The 25,210-nt window shown below is 43.2% G+C and overlaps 1 protein-coding gene and 1 long non-coding RNA gene across 2 annotated transcripts; both read left to right on the top strand.

Moving 5' to 3' along the window:
• The first annotated feature begins 608 nt into the window (after window positions 1–608).
• On the top strand, window positions 609–20,785 carry LOC124279874 (elongation of very long chain fatty acids protein 5-like). The gene is made up of 7 exons (XM_046715747.1): window positions 609–769; window positions 8,381–8,453; window positions 16,365–16,555; window positions 16,789–16,875; window positions 18,188–18,359; window positions 19,223–19,347; window positions 19,825–20,785. Exons 2-7 carry the CDS (start codon window positions 8,402–8,404, stop codon window positions 20,095–20,097), a joined length of 900 nt encoding a protein of 299 aa, XP_046571703.1. The 5' UTR covers window positions 609–769; window positions 8,381–8,401; the 3' UTR covers window positions 20,098–20,785.
• A 3,524-nt stretch (window positions 20,786–24,309) lies between these two features.
• On the top strand, window positions 24,310–24,895 carry LOC124279875. Its single transcript, XR_006899509.1, has 2 exons — window positions 24,310–24,467; window positions 24,601–24,895. It is a non-coding gene; the product is annotated as an uncharacterized LOC124279875 (long non-coding RNA).
• The last annotated feature ends 315 nt before the right edge of the window (window positions 24,896–25,210 follow it).

Raw genomic sequence — 25,210 nt, 5'->3', positions numbered from 1 at the left:
GATTGGCAGACCGCCGACATATAGCGGAAACACTACGCAGTGCTACATAAAGAAAAAAAAGAAAGTAAAAAAACAAAACCACAGAAAACAAACAAAGCAAACCCAAACAAACAACAAATAGCAAACAGACATGCCTAAAGTTACAGTAAACATATATCCCCTACGTTTCTCTTCAAACACCTCAAGGCCAGAAATCGTTTGTCCCGCTGTGTGATGTGTATTCTGAGACAACATGTCGGTTGTTGTAAACTTGAAAGAAAATTGAATAAAAGGTGGGCTTTATGTGGACTTCAGTTAAAAATTAAACTTAAAGATGCCAACATAATGGGTCTTCAGGCTATTATAATTTATTTAGTTTGAAACAAGAACCGTTTCACACAAATATTATTGCTTGAATTTATAAACACGGTATCTTGCTAAAGTTGAAAGTCAAAATCGATTTGTCCCGTTTGTGTTCAATACGAAGAATGTTGCAATTCGACAGCGCCCATTATCCGGATAATGACGAATGGCTGCCGAAACCTTCCGAATCTTTCCCCAGAGTCGGATGATTGATGTGACCTTAAATGACCCTCAGCCGATGCGCGTAAGGTTACAATACTGAAAGCTGATTGGACGAAGAAGCCGGTTACTCCACAGAACATCCTCGCATGTGCTTCTTGCCATAGCCTCAGCGGCCAAATCGACGCTTGTGTTATCAGCGCTTGTTGGATATAAACGGGGTATTCCGTTATCAAATATCCACACACCCGGGGACCTTCTGATAGAGGTAAGATTACAAGATCGAAGCACAATAGCCATTTCCCGTTTCCCGACACAAGAATCTTTCTTTCTGCTCAGGAAAATCTATGCGGCTGCTACTGTAAGTGAGACAGTTCTATATTGGCAGCATGTCTGTAGATATTCTGTGCATGATTTAGTTTTCCAGCGTTCATTAATATACCCCAGTCATATCCTTGGAGAAGTCCGTTTCATCGACCCCAGGCGTCCATGGCAGGAATTATTATAATTACATCATTGGTACTGTTGTAAGCACGGGCGATGCCTGCAAGCATTCAGTGGCGTATAGAGAGTTTGAATGGTGGTAAACGAAGTGCAGTTTGGTTTTTAGAGTTTATTGTTTATTTCTTCCATTCATGAAACGATCCGCTTGAATGACATACCTGTACAGGTGTCGGTGTTAGGTGACCCGCTACACATGCCGACTCTATTGTGACCGTGACGTCGCTGTACTGTATTGTAGGTTCCTGGATTAATAGACGGGCGTGACAGATTGGCTAATGTGCTGTGGTACAGTGAACGAAATAGTACAATGACATTGGTAGTTGAGTTTAGCTCATAAACGAGGAATTACGATGGCAGTAATTTGACACTCGCTTTAAAATCATATATGCAGAGATAAATGATCCAGATCGAGATATGTACTGCAACGAATACCATGAATGTGTGTGGTAGTTCATCACAGATGTTTCTCAAAGTGTTATGTTATGATTACATATCTGCTGTCAACCATGTCATATGGTTTCATGTCATAAAGTGTAGATTAGTATTCTGAGCAGTGAAGTTTACTCTGTCAGAATAAATAATTCTGTATTTATTTTATATTCGGAAAGGAATTGCAACAATTATGTGTGGACAATAAAATGTGTTTATGCCACTGAACATGTTCACCCAGTTATCTCTACCGACAAATTGTTTACCCAGTTATCTCTACTGACTGACTGACTGACTGACTGACTGAGTTTAGTTTTACGCCGCTTTTAGCAATATTCCAGCAATATCACGGCGGGGGACACCAGAAATGGGCTTAACACATTGTGCCCATGTGGGGAATCGAACCCGGGCCTTCCGCGTGACGAGCCAACGCTTTAACCACTAGGCTACCCCACCGCCCCCTCTACTGACAAATGGTCACCCAGTTATCTCTACTGACAAATGGTCACCCAGTTATCTCGGAAAGATTTCTGCCCGTAAGCCTGATTTTTTAATTTATCATTCTATGCCTAAGAATAGAAGGTTTTTTTTATAAATAATCCCCACCCCCACCCTTAACAAGCAACAAATGGTCACCCTGTTATCTCTACCAGCAAACAGTTACCCTGTTATCTCTACTGACAAATGGTCACCCTGTTATCTCTACCAGCAAACAGTTCACCCTGTTATCTCTACTGACAAATGGTCACCCAGTTATCTCTACTGACAAATGGTCACCCTGTTATCTCTATCAGCAAAATGTGTACCCATTTATCTCTACCAGCAAACAGTTCACCCAGTTATCTCAACTGACTAATGTTCACCCTGTTATCTCTATCAGCAAACAGTTCACCCAGTTATGTCTACCAGCAAACAGTTCACCCAGTTATCTCAACTGACAAATGTTCACCCTGTTATCTCTATCAGCAAAATGTTTACCCTTTTATTTCTACCAGCAAACAGTTCACCCAGTTATCTCTACTGACAAATGGTCACCCTGTTATCTCTATCAGCAAAATGTTTACCCTTTTATCTCTACCAGCAAACAGTTCACCCAGTTATCTCTACCAGCAAACAGTTCACCCAGTTATCTCTACCAGCAAACAGTTCACCCAGTTATCTCTACCAGCAAACAGTTCACCCAGTTATCTCTACTGACAAATGGTCACCCTGTTATCTCTACTGCCAAAATGGTGAGATATTTATCTCAAGAAATCAAGAAAAATACTAATTCCAAAAATCTGTAAATAGCAAAAGTCATTATTTGAGGATCTGTTGGATATATCTGCCAGTTTTCACTGAAAAATATTGAAGATTTTTGACTTGTGCTGTGGATGCGAAATCATTGCAGATGATTGCAGATATCCCTCGCATTAGTTCCCAGATAGTTAGTCAATATTATTGACAGTTGCAGGAATCAGAAAGGGGTGTGTTAACGCAGGGTAGGATACAGAATGTTATTGACAGATGCAGGAATCAGAAAGGGGTGTGTGTTAATGCAGGGTAGGATACAGAATGTTATTGACAGATGCAGGAATCAGAAAGGGGTGTGTTAATGCAGGGTAGGATACAGAATGTTATTGACAGATGCAGGAATCAGAAAGGGGTGGTGTTAATGCAGGGTATGATACAGAATGTTATTGACAGATGCAGGAATCAGAAAGGGGTGTGTTAATGCAGGGTATGATACAGAATGTTATTGACAGATGCAGGAATCAGAAAGGGGTGTGTTAATGCAGGGTATGATAAAGAATGTTATTGACAGATGCAGGAATCAGAAAGGGGTGTGTTAATGCAGGGTATGATACAGCATGTTATTGACAGATGCAGGAATCAGAAAGGGGTGTGTTAATGCAGGGTATGATACAGCATGTTATTGACAGATGCAGGAATCAGAAAGGGGTGTGTTAATGCAGGGTAGGATACAGAATGTTATTGACAGATGCAGGAATCAGAAAGGGGTGTGTTAATGCAGGGTATGATACGGAATGTTATTGACAGATGCAGGAATCAGGAATCAGAAAGGTGTGTTAATGCAGGGTGGGATACAGAATGTTATTGACAGATGCAGGAATCAGAAAGGGGGTGTGTTAATGCAGGGTAGGATACAGAATGTTATTGACAGATGCAGGAATCAGAAAGGGGGTGTGTTAATGCAGGGTATGATACAGCATGTTATTGACAGATGCAGGAATCAGAAAGGTGGTGTTAATGCAGGGTATGATACAGAATGTTATTGACAGATGCAGGAATCAGAAGGGGTGTGTTAATGCAGGGTATGATACAGAATGTTATTGACAGATGCAGGAATCAGAAAGGGTTTGTTAATGCAGGGTATGATAAAGAATGTTATTGACAGATGCAGGAATCAGAAAGGGGTGTGTTAATGCAGGGTATGATACAGAATGTTATTGACAGATGCAGGAATCAGAAAGGGGTGTGTTAATGCAGGGTATGATACAGAATGTTATTGACAGATGCAGGAATCAGAAGGTGTGTTAATGCAGGGTAGGATACAGAATGTTATTGACAGATGCAGGAATCAGAAAGGGTGTGTTAATGCAGGGTAGGATACAGAATGTTATTGACAGATGCAGGAATCAGAAAGGGTGTGTGTTAATGCAGGGTATGATACAGAATGTTATTGACAGATGCAGGAATCAGAAAGGGGTGTGTTAATGCAGGGTATGATACAGCATGTTATTGACAGATGCTGGAATCAGAAAGGGGTGTGTTAATGCAGGGTATGATACAGCATGTTATTGACAGATGCAGGAATCAGAAAGGGGTGTGTTAATGCAGGGTAGGATACAGAATAGTATTGGGGTCAGAAAGGATACAGAATGTTATTGACAGATGCAGGAATCAGAAAGGGGTGTGTTAATGCAGGGTATGATACAGAATGTTATTGACAGATGCAGGAATCAGAAAGGGTGTGTTAATGCAGGGTATGATATTGACAGATGCAGGAATGTGTATTAAGATGAATGTTATTGACAGATGCAGGAAAGGGGTGTGTGTTAATGCAGGGTATGATACAGAATGTTATTGACAGATGCAGGAATCAGAAAGGGGTGTGTATTGCAGGGTATGATACAGCATGTTATTGACAGATGCAGGAATCAGAAAGGGGTGTGTTAATGCGGGGTAGGATACAGAATGTTATTGACAGATGCAGGAATCAGAAAGGGGTGTGTGTTAATGCAGGGTATGATACAGAATGTTATTGACAGATGCAGGAATCAGAAAGGGGTGTGTTAATGCAGGGTATGATACAGCATGTTATTGACAGATGCAGGAATCAGAAAGGGGTGTGTTAATGCAGGGTAGGATACAGAATGTTATTGACAGATGCAGGAATCAGAAAGGGTTGTGTTAATGCAGGGTAGGATACAGAATGTTATTGACAGATGCAGGAATCAGAAAGGGGTTTGTTAGTGCAGGGTATGATAAAGAATGTTATTGACAGTTTCAACCACCAGTAGTGGAGAGGAGGCAGACATATGCCATGCATGAACAAATTCGCACATTGCCAGGGTCCTTGAAACACCATCAGCCATGTTTGTGAGTTATTTACTGAGCTAAACGCTTGCATTTCATGTGTAGAATTAAATATGTTGAGTATTCTGTTAGCATATTCAGAGACTATTTGGGTTACGCCCGTAAGCGCCACTTTAAATGTATTCTATAATAGGATTATTTTGAGGGTTAGTTTTAAGGTTAGTGTTAGGGTCAGGGTCAATGTTTTTTTTATGAAAAACGTCTATTCTTAGGCATAGAATGATAAAAAAACCCGGGGTTACGAGTGGAAATCTTTCCACTATTTGTCATGACATGAGTGACAGTTACTCATGAGAAACACAGCTACTACCCTTTGTTTCACCTGAAGGTGTGTGCTGTTTTCACCCATCTGAAGCTTTTGTTTGCAGTTTTGACCAACCAGAATACCCCCTGTCAAAAAGTAACAAATACCCTAACAACAGACGATATATCATGACATTTGTAAATATACTGACAGTGGTGATAATATAAAAAATACACTCAAGTTTACTTTGAATATTTGGTCAGATGTGTTTCAGGGGAAAAAATAGTTTTTGACAGAAGCAATAAAGCAAGCATCCTCTACTTCAGCCACTCAACAACACAAACAGACCAAGAGGAAATTAACAAACGAACAGAACAGACATAATTATGTCCACGTACCAAAAGTGCTGGTTTATGAAAAATCCACAAAATGTATCCAGGGTATTGAGTATTTAGTTTCCGACCTATAACTGTCCCTATTTAGACTGCTACATTATGGATGTGAGGTCCCAAGCTTATTCTTGGTGGAAAGTCAGTGCTGTATTGCTCTGTTTAGTCAGTTGATCATCAAACATTGTTGCTAAGTTTGCTCGGAGCTCAACCTGAAATAATTGCTGCTCGACTATTCATGAGTTTGTATTTTGGCCTTGCGTGTATTAACACTGACGTAGATCTCGTGCCGTAATCTGCTCAATGTTTTTCGTCAAACAAACAAAGCAAGTCTCCTTTATGTGGATGTGTTTGAAGTTGGTCGTATGTTTGCTGAGTTTACCAGGCACGTACATAGCATGTCTCATGAATATTTACAAGTCTGACATTGCTAGATAGGATCTACCGTGCGGTTGTACTGACAGATCATACAATGTTGCTAGCTATAATTGCAGCTCTTTACAACTCCCAAATTAGTCTGCCAGGCAGTTTGGGGCGGCAAGGTCAACTTTGTTGAAATATAACTGTCGACATATACTAGTGAGTACCAAGCATATTCTAAGGTCAGTGGTGTGGCTGAATTCATGTTCATTTGTTTGTTGTATCTGTTAAATTACGTTCGGCCTATCTACAGTCGCAGTGGTAGGGAGATAGGAAACGGAGTAAAAGGACTTTACTGAGGAGAGATTAGTGCAGAAATAAGCCATGCAGGTTTTTTTCTGAGTCCAAAGCGACTTATTTGGAACTGACCATGACTTTATGCAAATAAGTGTGCGATGATACTGTATTGCAAAGGACACTTTTTTAATGCCTATTTAAAAAATAAACTTATCTTTATTATAAACGATAGCTGACGTAAACTATAATAACTTTAATACTGAAACTATTAAGGATGTAGCAGCTACCATGGAGTCTCACTGTCACTATAAAAAGAAACAGGTAGGAGGGGGTCATCTCAAATGGTGTGTCAGGATGGGTGTCACAGATGGTGGTTGGGGTCGGCTGGGTGATTAAAGCTTTTCTATGGGTATCATACTCTTTTACATATCTCCACATAAACTTTGTGAAAGAAAGACACGTAAGATGTCAATCAATAGATGAGACATATTCAACACACATGAGAAAGCATAAACTATCTTTGAGATGACCCCTTGTGCCCGTAGGCAGCACGTGAATTTCATGTCAGGTGAATCGACGGTCCGTCATACCTGGCTGAGCGACCTAATTGCCATCTATAGTCTGATCTATTGTTTTCAGCAGCTATTCGTATTTTTTCTAAGTTTTGCACAATTTTACGAGTAAACATGCTTTTCTGGATATCCTATTACGCATCCCACCTAACGCCCAGTTAGGCCGATGTGGGTTATGTTGACATATGCTATTTGCAATTGTTTTAATTTTAGAGATACAGAGTAACAGCCTAAAACAGTTTATTTATCTATTTCCGACTACAGTGTACTCTGTCAATACCGGCATCAGTCGGGACCAAATAAAAATGCCGGTTTTGACAGAGTGCCGGTTTAGCTAGGTTCGCTTATGACGCCTGCGCACCCGCCATCAAACGATTCGCCTCTATGTAAGTGACACGTGCCACTCACTAATTAACAAGAAACTGATTGACACTTCCCGTTTCTGAATAATCTCAGGAGTCAATACCCGCGAATCAACACAATGTAAACATTTGCTTGTTTATACAGTCAAACTGCCCACAACATGTATTAATTACTCAGTGTAAGTGTTACGTACCACTCACCGATTAACAAGATACTGATTAACACTTCCCGTTTCTGAATAATCTCGGGAGTCACAGCGAATTGTGTTCTTACATCATTTGGACCTAATTGCATCAAAGGGTTACACCGTCTTTCATGTGCCGGTTTTTACAGATCCGTTTTCATAACAACTTGTTCGTTGGGACTGAAAAACAATGCCGATATCCTGAATAGACAGATGCCGATGTTTACAGAAGTTTCTAAATGATAATAACGTGCATTTCTGCCGGGACTGAAACTTTGTGCCGATGTAGACAGAGTGCCGGTGTTTACAGAGGCCGGTATTGACAGAGTCCACTGTACTTTAGGACAAACCTAGCTTACATGGAGCCTTCACACAAACAGGCAGACCCAGACCCAGACCCAGACCCAGACGCAGACTGACCCAGACCCAGACCCAGACCCAGACGCAGACCCAGACCCAGACCCAGACCCAGGCGCAGACCCAGGCCCAGGCCCAGGCGCCAGGCCCAGGCGCAGAGGCGCAGACATGAGGCGCAGAGCGCAGACACAGACACAGGCCCAGACACAGGCCCAGAGGCGCAGACACAGGCGCAGACACAGGCGCAGAGGCCTTGAGACACAGGCCAGACACAGACGCAGACACAGACACAGACGCAGACACAGACACAGACACACTGCAGACATGGAGACACACCACAGACGAATAAAATTCAGATAGTTATATGCACAGATATACAGACAGACAGATCACAGCTTTCTGTAACTTGTCTGAACCATCAGTGATACTTACTAGGCTGCAGTTTTCTGTATTGACTGTCAAGTAAATGTTTGATTACAAGAGGGATGCTCAATATACCTTACAGGTGGGCCGATACGTGGGGAGCTGTTTGACCCCTGGTTTTGTCGGGCATGGTATACCCCAGTGGTTTGTGTTTCAGGTCCTACAGTTGTTGTCAGCAATGGCCAGCAAGATCCAGCAACTGTTGAAGCAGTATGAAGGTGCAGAGCCAGGTAGGGAAATCTTGCTGTTTCTGTCACCATGGTAACTGGCAATGTCAATCAGTGCACACACCCCTGTTGTCCTCAGCAACTTGTGGATGTACCAGCATGTATTTGTTTTAGTCAGGTCTTGTGTTTGTCATGAGCCTGTGTATCACCAGACAGAACTGACCGCCATTTGAAGGCTGTTTGGTAACAGTGTGAAGACATCAAGTGATCACGAGAGGCTAGTAAATGTGTTGGTTGGTTCGACTCAGTGCCTGGCTGCTTATTACCATCGTATCATGCATTCACGTCAGTTAACACTGCAGTCATACTGTTGAAATAGTGTGAAAATAAATGAAGTAAAATTCCCATTTTGAATTAATCATTTCCCCATTTCTCTTACTTTACCCAAAAATGTTAGAAACAATAATTTCCCAATTTTGTAGCCAAAGGCGCTTAGTTTAATCCCTGAATGATTTGATTAATTTGTCAATATTTTTGTGATACCTAAAGTGAAACCAAATAATCATATTATTGAAACACCATGTGGCAATAAGGGTCCCTGGAACATTTTTATGAATTTGTCTGCATATTATGTTGTCCATGGAGGCAATTGTTGTTGAAATGGACTGGAGGCATGTCTGTGTGGAGTTTTATCTGGAGGTGGTGTGCGTGGACTCCTGGCCAGAGGGGGTGTCTGTGGACTCCTGGCCAGAGGGGGGTGTCTGTGGACTCCTGGTCAGAGGGGGGTGTCTGTGGACTCCCAGCCAGAAGGAACATCTGTGGACTCCTGCAATAAAGTTTTCCACAGCGGTGTCTATCCCATGATGCCATTCTCCCAGCTACATTGGGGAACAGGGTGGAAGGGAGATGAATCTATTGTTTGCATGATGGAGCCTGCAAGCCAGCATGTCTTTGTCAGCTGTTGATGAGATAACGGTGGCCAGATCGACCGTGTCAAGGAATCATTGCCCCGATGTTAAAAGTTGAAGATTTGCTGCTAACTGCTCCAAAACTGTCCATTTTGTTGAAAACTTGCAACTTCAATACAAAAGTGTGATTTCTTTCTTAATTCATATGAAATGTGTACCAATCCATGAATATATTATCACAAGTGTTTTTTTTGTGTTTTTTTTATTTGTTTTTTTTACGGGTATTCATATAGTGTTAAATTTTCATAGACAACAGTAAAGACATATATTTTTCCTTATCCTGACTCATGATCTTTTGCTTATCTCCCTTTTCCTTGCGAATGGTAGTGGAACACTTGAATCACTTGTAGTTCGGCGGACGTAAAATAAACTCACCCGAGTTGCCTCCCTTCCCTTTTCCTTGCGAACAGTCATGTGACCAGCCTTACTTGTCACTCTCTCCCTTTTCGCCCAAGGAGTCCCGTATACGGCAGATATCCTTTATATTTCGATCCTATTTATCAAAATTACGCTGTGTATGGTATTTGGCTATAACTATCATGTATTAGTTGTATAAATTTTGAAGAAATGATTGTAATTTGTTACACTTTCTCATTGTAATGTAACTTGTTTACATTTCATGAAATCTTGCATTGTTTGCAGGCACCGTCTGTCAGTGGCTGATCCTCACCCCCGATGCCCATCGTGCATTAAACCATGTTCTTCCACCTCACGTTGTATATATTGCAGTGATTAATCAAATTTACAATTAAATAAATATTTGTCTTATATCTATGGACGTGCCATTGATCGGGTGAGGAAGTCATCACAAGTCACGGTTGATAAACCTGGAGATCAAGCCAGTAACCGTAGGTGTTTGCTGCTGCAGAGATACATAATTCTGGTGCTATGTTGAGTACGTTGCAGGGGCAGTCGTCTGTTACAGGGTCGAAGAAGAGGTCTGCTACGACGGAGTTGACGCCCTCTCAGAGCAAGAAAAAGACTACTGCTTCATCCACAACGCAGAAAAGGGCATCCATAACTAGGTCTACATCGAAATCAACACGACCTAGCAAGTCAACTCATCAGAGGTCGTTTAATGAGGAGATTATCCTACCCCACGAGGCAGACTTGTTTGATTGACCTCTGTTACTTCTGCCTGAAGTACCTACTAGATCGGCGACGCAGTCGACCTTCACGACTACTAGATCGTCTGCAACTACAACAGCGGGCCAGCTGTTTGACGACCAACCACCAACTTCTCAGTGAAGTTGAAGCACATAACACATCAGCGTTCGCGAACGCTTCAACAACACCGAATCAGTTCCAGTCAACGTTGAACTTCGATCCAGGCGACTTTATGAGGCAATTTACTACTCAAGTGATGGCCATGATGGAACGACGTTTTGATTGAGGAAGCGAAGGCACGACAGGAATGCTCACCAACTGACAACGTTCACAAACCCTGACCTATGCAAACCTAATACGCCTCACAGATCTACATCTGCAGACAACGTTGGCGAAACGTGAACGTTCGAGAAGGTCATCACAATCGGACGACTCTGTCATCATAGAACAAGATGGAAGGTCCGCGAAGGCTACTAACGCTACGAGAACTTCGTCTGCGAACCCTCAACGTTCGAGAACGCCTAGGAATCCATCCCCAAGAGCCAAGCCGTTCTAGATATACATCCCACAGCTCTCACACGCATAGAGAAGGTTCGAGAGAGGTTCGCTAAGGAATGGATCAGGAGACAGAGGTTCAAGAAGGGATGAATCACGACATTCGCGAAGGCATAGTTCTACGGAACAAGAACTATCTGATGAACAGGCAGACTATGTCTTCTCAGATACGGAGGTTACAGCTTGGATAGCTAATGGATTAAACTTAGAGTCTCCCTCCAAGGAATTGGACGAAGTTTATACATATAAGATGTGCAAGGACGACTTCGACTCAGTCACCATTCCTCCTATTGAGCCTGTATCCAAGGTGCCTTCGAATCTATGCACATCTTTTGACAAAGCTACTAGATTCCAGAATCAACATCTGGCAGCATTTAATGCGAGAAATTCACCTTACATCACATGGACCCCTTCATGAGAGCGCCAGACTTAGATGAAAATATAAAACTGGTCAACGACTCTCGGAACAAGGTCTACAAGGTGGGGGATAAAAAGAAGATAGAATGATATTATCTGCTCTGCTCACTCAGAAAAAGGACCAACACTTTATATCGGATCATTTGGCCTCAACGTCGGAGGGTCTCACCTTATTACGGAGACAGGGTCTACTGACATCGTGTTCCTGACAGATTCCTGACAGATTCACCCAACCGCTACTTAGAGCTCCTTGGGCGGCACCTACCATCTTCAGAGGTGAGATAGATGAAGCAGCTAAGGAAGTTACTCAAGACTCAAGGGAAGTCATGATGATCAAGTCTATAGATACTCTAGCCAACGTCATCCGTCATACTTCACAGAAGTACAACAGCAAGTTGAAATATTCCGGTATCCAGAAGGTTAAGGAGAAGAAGTACTCCAACTTCAGAGGTGGGAAAAGCCCTTTTCGTCGCCCATCCGGAAACTACAGAGGATACTCAGGGAGAGGACGTACTCCCAGAGGTTTCAGAGGGGCTAGACGCTGAGAAAGTGGGGATGGAACGACTGGATGCTTCCACCCCAGCCATTCCTGTAAACCATCAACAGTGGGTGGAAGGGAGATGAATCTATTGTTTGCATGATGGAGCCTGCAAGCCAGCATGTCTTTTGTCAGCTGTTGATGAGATAACGGTGGCCAGATCGACCGTGTCAAGGAATCATTGCCCCGATGTTAAAAGTTGAAGATTTGCTGCTAACTGCTCCAAAACTGTCCATTTTGTTGAAAACTTGCAACTTCAATACAAAAGTGTGATTTCTTTCTTAATTCATATGAAATGTGTACCAATCCATGAATATATTATCACAAGTGTTTTTTTTGTGTTTTTTTTATTTGTTTTTTTTACGGGTATTCATATAGTGTTAAATTTTCATAGACAACAGTAAAGACATATATTTTTCCTTATCCTGACTCATGATCTTTTGCTTATCTCCCTTTTCCTTGCGAATGGTAGTGGAACACTTGAATCACTTGTAGTTCCCGAAGCGGACGTAAAAATAAACTCACCCACGAGTTACTTCCCTTTCCCGCGCGAACAGTCATGTGACCAGCCTTACTTGTCACTCTCTCCCTTTTCGCCCAAGGAGTCCCGTATACGGCAGATATCCTTTATATTTCGATCCTATTTATCAAAATTACGCTGTGTATGGTATTTGGCTATAACTATCATGTATTAGTTGTATAAATTTTGAAGAAATTATTGTAATTTGTTACACTTTCTCATTGTAATGTAACGTGTTACATTTCATGAAATCTTGCATTGTTTGCAGGCACCGGCTATCAGTGACTGATCCTCACCCCCAATGCCCATCGTGCATTAAACCATGTTCTTCCACCTCACGTTGTATATATTGCAGTGATTAATCAAATTTACAATTAAATCAATATTTGTCTTATATCTATGGACGTGCCATTGATCGGGTGAGGAAGTCATCACAAGTCACGGTTGATAAACCTGGAGATCAAGCTAGTAACCGTAGGTGTTTGCTACTGCAGAGATATATAATTCTGGTGCTATGTTGAGTACGTTGCAGGGGCAGTCGTCTGTTACAGGGTCGAAGAAGAGGTCTGCTACGACGGAGTTGACGCCCTCTCAGAGCAAGAAAAAAGACTACTACTTCATCCACAACGCAGAAAAGGGCATCCATAACTAGGTCTACATCGAAATCAACACGACCTAGCAAGTCAACTCATCAGAGGTCGTTTAATGAGAAGATTATCCTACCCCACGAGGCAGACGTGTTTGATTGACCTCCGTTACTTCTGCCTGAAGTACCTACTAGATCGGCGACGCAGTCGACCTCCACGACTACTAGATCGTCTGCAACTACAACAGCGGGCCAGCTGTTTGACGACCAACCACCAACTTCTCATTGAAGTTGAAGCACACAACACATCAGTGTTCGCGAACGCTTCAACAACACCGAATCAGTTCCAGTCAACGTTGAACTTCGATCCAGGCGACTTTATGAGGCAATTTACTACTCAAGTGATGGCCATGATGGAACGACGTTTTGATTGAGGAAGCGAAGGCACGACAGGAACGCTCACCAACTGACAACGTTCACAAACCCTGACCTATGCAAACCTAATACGCCTCACAGATCTACATCTGCAGACAACGTTGGCGAAACGTGAACGTTCGAGAAGGTCATCACAATCGGACGACTCTGTCATCATAGAACAAGATGGAAGGTCCGCGAAGGCTACTAACGCTACACGAACTTCGTCTGCGAACCCTCAACGTTCGAGAACGCCTAGGAATCCATCCCCAAGAGCCAGCCGTTCTAGATATACATCCCACAGCTCTCACACGCATAGAGAAGGTTCGAGAGAGACTAGTTCGCTAAGGAATGGATCAGGAGACAGAGGTTCAAGAAGGGATGAATCACGACATTCGCGATGGCATAGTTCTACGGAACAAGAACTATCTGATGAACAGGCAGACTATGTCTTCTCAGATACGGAGGTTACAGCTTGGATAGCGAATGGATTAAACTTAGAGTCTCCCTCCAAGGAATTGGATGAAGTTTACACATATAAGATGTGCAAGGACGACTTCGACTCAGTCACCATTCCTCCTATTGAGCCTGTATCCAAGGTGCCTTCGAATCTATGCACATCTTTTGATAAAGCTACTAGATTCCAGAATCAACATCTGGCAGCATTTAATGCGAGGAAATTCCCCTTACATCACATGGACCCCTTCATGAGAGCGCCAGACTTAGATGAAAATATAAAACTGGTCAACGACTCTCGGAACAAGGTCTACAAGGTGGGGGATAAAAAGAAGATAGAATGATATTATCTGCTCTGCTCACTCAGAAAAAGGACCAACACTTTATATCGGATCATTTGGCCTCAACGTCGGAGGGTCTCACCTTATTACGGAGACAGGGTCTACTGACATCGTGTTCCTGACAGATTCCTGACAGATTCACCCAACCGCTACTTAGAGCTCCTTGGGCGGCACCTACCATCTTCAGAGGTGAGATAGATGAAGCAGCTAAGGAAGTTACTCAAGACTCAAGGGAAGTCATGATGATCAAGTCTATAGATACTCTAGCCAACGTCATTCGTCATACTTCACAGAAGTACAACAGCAAGTTGAAATATTCCGGTATCCAGAAGGTTAAGGAGAAGAAGTACTCCAACTTCAGAGGTGGGAAAAGCCCTTTTCGTCGCCCATTCGGAAACTACAGAGGATACTCAGGGAGAGGACGTACTCCCAGAGGTTTCAGAGGGGCTAGACGCTGAAAGTGGGGATGGAACGACTGGATGCTTCCACCCCCAGCCATTCCTGTAAACCATCAACAGTGGGTGGACGTCTACAAAGGTACTGGGAAAATTGGGGAATAAGGGGGGACGACTATGTCTCACAAGTACTGCGAGAAGGGTACAGAGTGCAGCTCAAGGCCACACCACCGTTAACCCTCAGACCGATAGTCTTCGACTATGCAGACGAGCAAGCAGACAAGCTACAAGAAGCCATCAACTCACTTCTAACCAACAATGCGGTAGAGAGAATAGATCAACATCATCTCACGCCAGGCTTCTACTCCCCAATTTTCCTAGTACCCAAGAAGAATTCCAAAGAGAAATTCAGGTTGATTTACAACATGCGGAAATTCAACCAAGACTATCTACTCAAACCAGAGAGGTTCAGAATGATCCTACTACCTCAACTCAGACTACCCGTCCGTCCAGCAGATTACATGGCCAGCATAGACCTTCAGGATGCATATCTACACATCCCCATACATCCGGAATCAAGGAAATATCTAAGATTCCTATTCAGAGGTCAGCACTTCCAATGGAACGTCCTACTGTTTGGAATATCATCGGCTCCATGGTTATTCACACGAATAACCAAGCCTATAGTTGCCTACCTACATCATCGAGGTCTACGCAATGCCTTTTACCTGGACGACAGCATACAGGTTCATCAAAGTGCCAATCAACTCAGACAGCAGCTGAACTTCACAATCAAGTTGCTCACGCACCTAGGATGGCTAGTGAACCTGATGAAGTCGGAGTTGGAAACAAAGCAAGATCTGCAATTCCTGGGGATAAGATTCATCATAACACAGAATCGAATTGTGACCCCAGAAGATTGTTGGGTCAAGATACAAGCCATGATTTCTTAAGCAGTCATCTCTCCGTTAACACTACGAACATGGCAATGTCTACTCGGTCGACTACCCTCAGCACAAGACTTGACTCGCACAGTAGATCCAGGTGCATAGGCAGAAAAATCAGGAGAGACTGACAAGTAGGGCTGGTCACATGACTGTTTGCACGGGAGAAGGGAGGTAACTCGTGGACGCGAGTGTCTTTTTATGTCCGCTTCGGGAACTACAAGGGATTCAAGTGTTCCACTACCCTTCGCAAGGGAAAGCGAGATAAGCAAAAGATCATGTGTCAGGATAAGTATAAAATATCAATTTTACTTAAAAAATTACATGTCTTTGAATTTATGTTGATTCTCATTTAACATGTTTAAGACTATTGCCTTGCATGATATTCAGCTCCAAGTCTACAGCAAACATGTTTGTATTTTTCTGATAACATTACCACTAGAGGGGCGGTAGGGTAGCATAGTGGTTAAAGTGTCTGCTCGCCATGCCGAGGCCCCAGGTTCAATTCCCCACATGGGTACAACGTGTGAAGCTCATTTCTGGGGCCCCCAACCGTAACATTGCTAAAAGCGGCGTAAAACCATACTCACTCACTCTTTACTGCTAGACATGTTAGAGGGGAATACATCTTGATGCATACTGGTAGTCCTACACTATTACACAGACTGTGTGGTTGAAGTGTCTCGGAGTTAGTGAGGGGCTGTTGTGCTGATGGTGTGCTATGTTGTTTCAGATCCACGCACACGGCACTGGTTGATGATCTCGGACAGCCCGGTGCCTGTGTGGGTGGCGACGGCGCTGTACCTGCTGATGGTGCTGGTGGGACCACGCATCATGAAGAACCGTCAGCCATTCTCCCTGCAGTGGCTAATGGTCGTCTACAACCTGGGACTGGTCGTGCTCTCCGTGTACATGTTCATCGAGGTAGTGCATCAGAGACAGTTCTGATTGGCTCCTGAAATGTGTTAATGGAAGTTATCCTAAATGTCTTTTGTAAAACCATGATTATGTATCTTCTGAATGAAAACAAACATGAAAACTTGAAAGTGCTTGATGCTGTCACTGTGAATATATAGACCATCTGACCGTGGTCTTTTGTCTAGTACAAGTGAATGAATGACTCTGACTGACAACACAACATTTCTACTTTATTGCAGATCATCGTGAGTGTGGTGGATGCAGGCTACGACATGTGGTGCGCCACCTACAACCCAGGCAGCTGGACCAATCCGAAGGAGATGAGGGTACGTTTCAGGTCAAATCTAGCTGCTAGTGAAAGGGGACCACCCTCCTCCCAGGCTTGGTGCCGGTTCGAGTCTGGGTCTGGACACCTTCCTCCCAGGCTTGGTGCCGGTTCAGAGTCTGGGTCTAGACACCTTCCTCCCAGGCTTGGTGCCAGTTCGAGTCTGGGTCTAGACACCTTCCTCCCAGGCTTGGTGCCGGTTCGAGTCTCAAGGAGTCTGGAGTCTGGACACCTTCCTCCCAGGCTTGGTGCCGGGTTCGAGAGTCTGGGTCTAGACACCCTCCTCCCAGGCTTGGTGGCGGTTCCAAGGTCTGGAGTCTGGGTCTGGACACCTTCCTCCGGGTTCGAGGTCTGGTGCCGGTTCGAGTCTGGGTCTAGACACCCTCCTCCAAGGCTTGGTGCGGTTCTGAGTCTGGGTCTAGACACCTTCCTCCCAGGCTTGGTGCCGGTTTGAGTCTGGGTCTAGACACCTTCCTCCCAGGCTTGGTGCCGGTTCGAGTCTGGGTCTAGACACCTTCCTCCCAGGCTTGGTGCCGGTTCGAGTCTGGGTCTAGACACCTTCCTCCCAGGCTTGGTGCCGGGAGTCTGGCTGTTCACCTTCCTGGGTCTGGTGCCGGTTCAGGCTTGGTCCCGAGTCTGGGTCTGGACACCTTCCTCCCAGGTCTGGTGCGGTTCGAGTCTGGGTCTAGACACCTTCCTCCCAGGCTTGGTGCCGGTTCTGGAGTCTGGACACCTCCCTAGACAGGCTTGGTGCGGTTCGAGTCTGGGTCTAGACACCTTCCTCCCAGGCTTGGTGCCGGTTCGAGTCTGGGTCTAGACACCTTCCTCCCAGGCTTGGTGCCGGTTTGAGTCTGGGTCTAGACACCCTCCTCCAAGGCCTGGTGCCAGTTTGAGTCTGGCTGTTCATCATAAAATGTGTGTAGATTAGGGTTTCTAGGGTGTCCCACCCTTGCATCAGTAATAAGATACCCCTCACTCTACTAGGTGTTGTAATCCAGAGCAGAGCCTGTGGGTAGCCCAGTGGAGACTGTGGGTAGCCCCATGGAGATTAGAGACTGTGGGCAACCCAGAGGAGACTGTGGGTAGCCACATGGAGACTGTGGGTAGCCCCATGGAGACTGTGGGTAGCCCCATGGAGATTAGAGACTGTGGGCAACCCAGAGGAGACTGTGGGCAACCCAGATGGAGACTGTGGGTAGCCCCATGGAGACTGTGGGTAGTCCCATGGAGATTAGAGACTGTGGGCAGCCCAGAGGAGACTGGGGGCAGTATATGTTGTTTAGTGGTCTGACACACATGTTCTCTTTTCTTAGGTCGCCAAGGTGATGTGGTGGTACTTCTTTTCCAAAGTGATTGAATTTAATGACACGCTCCTTATGATCCTACGTAAAAAGTTCAACCAGATCACATTCCTACATGTCTTCCACCACGCCACCATGCTGAACATCTGGTGGTGGGTCGTCATGTTCATCCCTGGAGGCATGTGTGAGTATATCCATATACCTGTAGTGTTGTATACCCATACACTTGCAGTGTTGTATATCCATATACCTGTAGTGTTGTATATCCATATACCTGTAGTGTTGTATATCCATATACCTGTAGTGTTGTATACCCATACACTTGTAGTGTTGTATATCCATATACCTGCAGTGTTGTATATCCATATACCTGCAGTGTTGTATATCCATATACCTGTAGTGATGTATATCCATATACCTGTAGTGTTGTATATCCATATACCTGTAGTGTTGTATATCCATATACCTGTAGTGTTGTATATCCATATACCTGTAGTGTTGTATATCCATATACCTGTAGTGTTGTATATCCATATACCTGTAGTGTTGTATATCCATACCTGTAGTGTTGTATATCCATATACCTGTAGTGTTGTATATCCATATACCTGTAGTGTTGTATATCCATACACCTGTAGTGTTGTATATCCATATACCTGCAGTGTTGTATGTCTATATAGCTGTAGTGTTGTATGTCTATATACCTGTAGTGTTGTATATCCATATACCTGCAGTGTTGTATATCCATACACCTGTAGTGTTGTATTCCGTATACCTGTAGTGTTGGGGAATGCGTGAGTACATCCATACCCTTAGAGATTCTGGGCACAGTAGGTCTCTATCTCATTATGCAGTAGCTGAGAATGTTAGATCTTTCACATTGTGATCTGGTGATTGGGCATGTGTTCAGTCCCCTACCAGTCCAGCCTTCAATCTTTGCTTTACAGAGAATGTGTAATCCTAAATACAACATATCTTACATTTTCTGGAACATTTTGAAACAACGTGTGGCATGACATACTGAGTATACTAAACAATATATTGCAGCCTGGTTCGGCAGCTGGCTCAACTGCCTCGTCCACATCGTCATGTACTCCTACTACGGCCTGTCTGCCATCCCCGCGCTTCGAGGCAAGCTCTGGTGGAAGAAGTATATCACCAAGTTCCAGTTGGTCAGTTGGAGTTATCTCCCTTTATGCATATTTTGTTGTCATTGGATCGGAAAATTACTCAAGGAAATAACATTAGAGTCTTATAGGAACCATCATGGCAGCCACAGTGAAACACAGATTAACTAACATTGCTTGTTTTTTTCAACATAGATTGAACTTGGTGTAGTTAGGGATCGTTAAAAAGTTATGGCTAGGGGTGATGATGATTTTTATGGAGAAGCATGTACAATATTTATATAAATGACCCCTTCCCCTAAAATTGACGTACAAAGTAAATGATCCCCCTTGCATGTCATGTACAAAACTGCTCCCCCCCCTAGTACATGTGTACAAACTTGATCAATCCTCTTCTTTAACAAGTGTATCAGATGGTCAGGTTCAGCGACTGTTGTTGCATGTTGTTTTACTCTGTCGCAATTACACAAACAGTGATGTCTCGTGGGTCCGTGATGTAGATTTCTATTTCTTCTCTTCCAGTTGCAGTTCTGCATAACGTTCACCCACACGGCCAACTCACTTCGAGTGTCATGTGACTTCCCACGCTGGGGTCAGTGGCTCCTCACGATCTACATGGTGGCCATGTTGTGCTTGTTTGGAAACTTCTACATACAGGCGTATATACGGAAACATAAAAACACCCACTCCCTGGCGGCGGTCCCTGGAAAAGTGAACGGTGTCACAGGTGGAAATGGAAAGAAATATATGAATGGACAAAGAAATGGCTATATACAGCATGCAAAGGCAGAGTAGCTTCCCCTTATTCCATGTTCACGTTTACTGATTTGTAAATAGTTGCTTTATACGATGCCAGGTTAGAGGGCAGCTGGCAAGGTCAGCTGGCAAGGACGACAGTTGACCTCTGAACTTGGTGATGGTGAAAGTATGAGCAGTGATTTGTTTTTGATCTGGTAACCATAGTAATTGTTTCCGGTGATATATCTTTAATCAAACAGTGATGGCTGGGAGTGCAAGTAATGTTTGTACAGCTCTTCTGTAGGCAATCATGTTGACTTGTCGTTATTGGTTGACTCGATATGTGATGCTGTTGCTTGGTTTGTAATAGTGATAATATTGATTACCTCGATATCGGGAGCGCTATTGATTACCTCGATATCGGGAATGCTATTAATTAGCTTGATGTCAGGAACACTATTAATTGGCTTGATATCAGGGACACTATTAATTGGCTTGATATCAGGGACACTATTAATTAGCTTGATATCAGGATCGCTATTAATTGGCTTGATATATGGAACACTATTAATTGGTTTGATATCAGAAATGCTATTAATTGGCTTGATATCAGGGACACTATTAATTAGCTTGATATCAGGATCGCTATTAATTGGCTTGATATCAGAAACACTATTAATTGGCTTGATATCAGAAACACTGTTAATTGGCTTGATATCAGGAAATGCTATTAATTGGCTTTGATATCAGGGACACTATTAATTGACTTGATATCAGGAGCGCTATTAATTGGCTTGATATCAGAAACACTGTTAATTCGCTTGATATCAGGAAAGATATTCATTGGCTTGAGGCTTTGATATCAGGAGAGCTATTAATTGGCTTGATATCAGAAACACTGTTAATTATTGATATCAGGAGCGCTATTAATTGACTTGATATCAGGATTGCTATTCATTGGCTTGAGATGGCTGTTAATTAAGCTTGATATCAGGATTGCTATTCATTGGCTTGAGATCGGGAACACTGTTAATTCGCTTGATATCAGGATTGCTATTCATTGGCTTGATATCATTAAACCTGTTGTTTCTCTTGATGTCGGTAACATTCAAGTGTATGAACTACCCATATTTGATTTCTCACATTGGTACATTATTTCAAACCAATTGGTTTGATAAGATACCAGTTGCTGTAACAAGTAAAACTCATTGACAGTTTATAAAAAAAGTGATTAAAAGAAGAAAATATGACAACATAGGGTGAATATTGTGCTTGCTAATTATCTTATGTGAAAATCATCAAAGTGCATCTACAGTGGAGTCAGAAACGTGGTGTTACCATGGTTACCTGCACTTATATTCAGGAATGAGTATCTGGCAAAATGCAATTAAGACAGGAAGTCATGATGGTCACTCCATATGATTCCAGACCAAATTTGGTTATACCTCCAGTTGTCATTTGTTGAAAGCCACTGATATGATATCGCAAGTCTGTGAGAGTATGGGAGTAAAGCCAGCCGTAACACTAGGATCACTTCGTGCACACGGTGACTGCTTCTCAGGGAACGCCCTCCTGATGGGGACCACATGCACATATATGGGCAGGATTCCTTGGATGTAGACATTGATATCATTTAGACATTCTAGATATGCTTTCACACTTTCATCAGATCTTGCTTGCTTGTGATTATCTCACCAAGTTTTACAAATCTTGAGTCTTGTCATTGCTCCGGACTGTGACAGTTGTTGATCGTTTTGTTGTTACCATAGTTACAGTGTTGTTATTGCCTAGACGCAAATAATTCCGGTAACGGAGGTAGTCACGTTCTCACTTTGTTGAAATATGTTTGTAATATTTTTGTTTGCATCACTGTTTATGTCATCTGGATATTCCACGGTCAGCAAAACGCATGTCATGTATGTTGTGTTGGTACTGAGTGAGGTGAGGTGCCATATATTCCACGCTGTGCTGTGCCGGATGACGTGTTCATGATGCATAATACCAGTTCTTGCTGTGTTCCGGTGACTATGGAAATTCCTGTTGATTTCCAGTGATATAATGAAGTAGTCAAGTATGAGAACAAATGCACTGCATACAACTTTTGTCCTGTCTTCTTCAGATTTGTGTTTTTCAGATTTTCTTTTTATCTGAAATATATTTATATTCATTTGAGACCGATATCCTGAGAAAGTCTTTAATGAAGTTTTGCAAAAACTATGAACAAAATTGTTGACATTTTTAATGAAAAAAGAGCAGATTAATTTCGAAAAATGATTTTTTCTTAATGTTTTGCTACAGTGAGTAGACTTGCCCTGAAAACACAAAAATAGTCCAAGAATTTATATTTAAATGTACCAATGTCCTGTAGAAGAATCTACATGTGTTTTGATGGTTATACAGAACTGTGTGTTAAGGAATCACAGCACCTGTAGGACCTTCCCAACTGTCGAGGTAACTGGCTGGAGTTCACTATGTATATTGGCGAGTCAGCATTATTTACATGATGTTTATCACAACAACCTGTATGTGTTCGGAGGCAGACATTGTCCATGAATGATATTCAGTTTTCAGTTTTGTACCATTTTGTTTTTTGTGTATTCAGAATTGCTCCATGTTTACATGTGGTTACATTACATGATCTCATACTGTGGACAGATAAACAAATACTCGGAGATAAGCGTTTCATTACTTTCCTTAAGTTGGTGTATGTAAGTATTCTACTCAAAAGGAAAACTGAAAGAAGGCAGATAGTTTCCTTTGCCTGTGTATCTGCCATGGCTGTGGCTGGGTGGGGGGGGAAGTTCTGCCCTCACTGGAGTAGTTTATAGAACAACATTTCTACTTACATATATCAGTTTTCTAAGGTTTTGAATATAAGGTCCCATTGCATTTTGTCCAAAATTGAGATTATTTTCAAGTTCTGATCCTTTAAAAATCACAGGAATGCATTCTATGCAGTTTTATAGAACTATGTATGAAATCGTTTGTTTTTACCTGTGGTATCGGTGAGCACAAGACAAATATTGATACGTCTTTGATAACCTGTAAATGGTTAATTCGAAGATAGCAGCGTTTGTTGTTGGACTGGAATATCAGCCTGACTGACAATATAATGGATGTTGACATACTGTAAGTATTGATATCCATTGTATCTCATTATGGTCTTGTTCAAGAGAGGAGAGGTGTGGGTGGAGGACGAGTATCGGTGGTATCGGCTGGTGGTATCGGGTGGTATGCCAACACAGCAGTTCAACATGTGGTTGAACCCAGTTAACAATGCCTGATGTTAGTGTCCCAATGACGTCCCAACATGTTGCTTGAAACAAGTTCATCAAACTAAGTTCACTTCTCAAGAGAAGAATTAGAGTATGAAATCCTGCTACAGGAACTGATTGTCAACCTGTCTGATCAAGTCCACGGGCAGCTGTGCAACTAACATATGTATTGGAGGGATTGTTCTATGTGCTGGGATCACATCACACCACATTGACCTAGGCAGTGTTTGAACTATAGCTGCCCGACATCTGTTGGGGGGACCAGTAGTTTTCTAGAGGGGCCAGTAATTTTCTTGGGGGCCAGTACCTGCAAACCCCCAGTCCTGCCTGAGTAGTATACACAATGGGGGTACGGGACCAGGTCTCCCAAGGGCTCAATTTTTTCAGAATTTCGAACATCAGTTTTTTGCTAGAATTTTGATTTTAATTCAAGCAAAATTCTAGCAAAAAAATGATGTTCGAAATTCTGAAAAAATGAGCCCTTGGGAGCACCTTGTCCCGTAGCCCCATTGTGTATACTACTGCCTGCCTTGTAACATCAGTTAATATTTCAAGTTTTTAGGAAACCAGATTTTTAGCACTTCTATTGCACTTGAAAATGTTAGTTAGAAGTTCAGTTTGTACTCATTTCACTAGTCTGACTAGTCACTCCCCCACATTTGTTATGGGGATGACGGTACCCTAGTCCCAGAAAACTTCAGTGATGTTCATCTGCATATTGATGAAAGTGTAGCTGATCTGATATCGGACAACCTCTATGGAGGTTGCTGGACAGACAGTCAGTCCACACAAGTACAGGCAGATGCACAATGCGGTGTACGTGCAATAATCACTAAACCCCACTTGACTGATAATTCCAAGCTGTTTTGCAAGTTTTGATGTAAGCTGCCTGGACAGTAGTTCGTGTCTGTCTGTTGAAGCCTTCCTTCACCCTGTTCCCTGTGTGTCCACAACCAACTGTTGAGTGTTGTCGTGAAGGTGGTCTAGTGTTGTGGTGGTGGTTCCCTGTTGAGTGTTGTCGTGAAGGTGGCCTTCCTTCACCCATGTTCTACTGTAGTCCACAACCAACTGTTGAGTGTTGTGGTGAAGGTGGCCTTCCTTCACCCATGTTCTACTGTAGTCCACAACCAACTGTTGAGTGTTGTGGTGAAGGTGGCCTTCCTTCACCCATGTTCTCACCCATGTTCTACTGTAGTCCACAACCAACTGTTGAGTGTTGTGGTGAAGCCTTCCTTCACCCATGTTCTACTTAGTCCACAACCAACTGTTGAGTGTTGTCGTGAAGGTGGCCTTCCTTCACCCATGTTCTACTGTAGTCCACAACCAACTGTTGAGTGTTGTGGTGAAGGTGGCCTTCCTTCACCCATGTTCTACTGTAGTCCACAACCAACTGTTGAGTGTTGTGGTGAAGGTGGCCTTCCTTCACCCATGTTCTACTGTAGTCCACAACCAACTGTTGAGTGTTGTGGTGAAGGTGGCCTTCCTTCACCCATGTTCTACTGTAGTCCACAACCAACTATGCAGCCTGACTTAGTACTGCTCATGTGACGTGTCGATGTTCAATAAAGATCTGCGGTGAATCCGTGCTGGTTGTTTGTATGTCACAGTGGAGGAACATTTCAGTGTCCCTTTACAGCACATGTCAGGACCTGTGATGACAGGACAGATCCAGCACATCCAGGGATTCCAGGACAGACTGTGCCCCCAGCACATCCAGGGATTCCAGGACAGACTGTGCCCCCAGCACATCCAGGGATTCCAGGACAGACTGTGCCCCCAGCACATCCAGGGATTCCAGGACAGACTGTGAGAACAGACAATGGCACCAGCATCCAGGGATTCCAGGACAGACTGTGCCCCCAGCACATCCAGGATTCCAGGACAGTTGCCCTTTG

This window comes from Haliotis rubra, unplaced genomic scaffold, assembly GCF_003918875.1.
Source record: "Haliotis rubra isolate DU_JTF1 unplaced genomic scaffold, ASM391887v1 Scf258, whole genome shotgun sequence".
Lineage (NCBI taxonomy): Eukaryota > Metazoa > Mollusca > Gastropoda > Lepetellida > Haliotidae > Haliotis > Haliotis rubra.
This window is presented reverse-complemented; position numbering and strand designations above follow the sequence as displayed.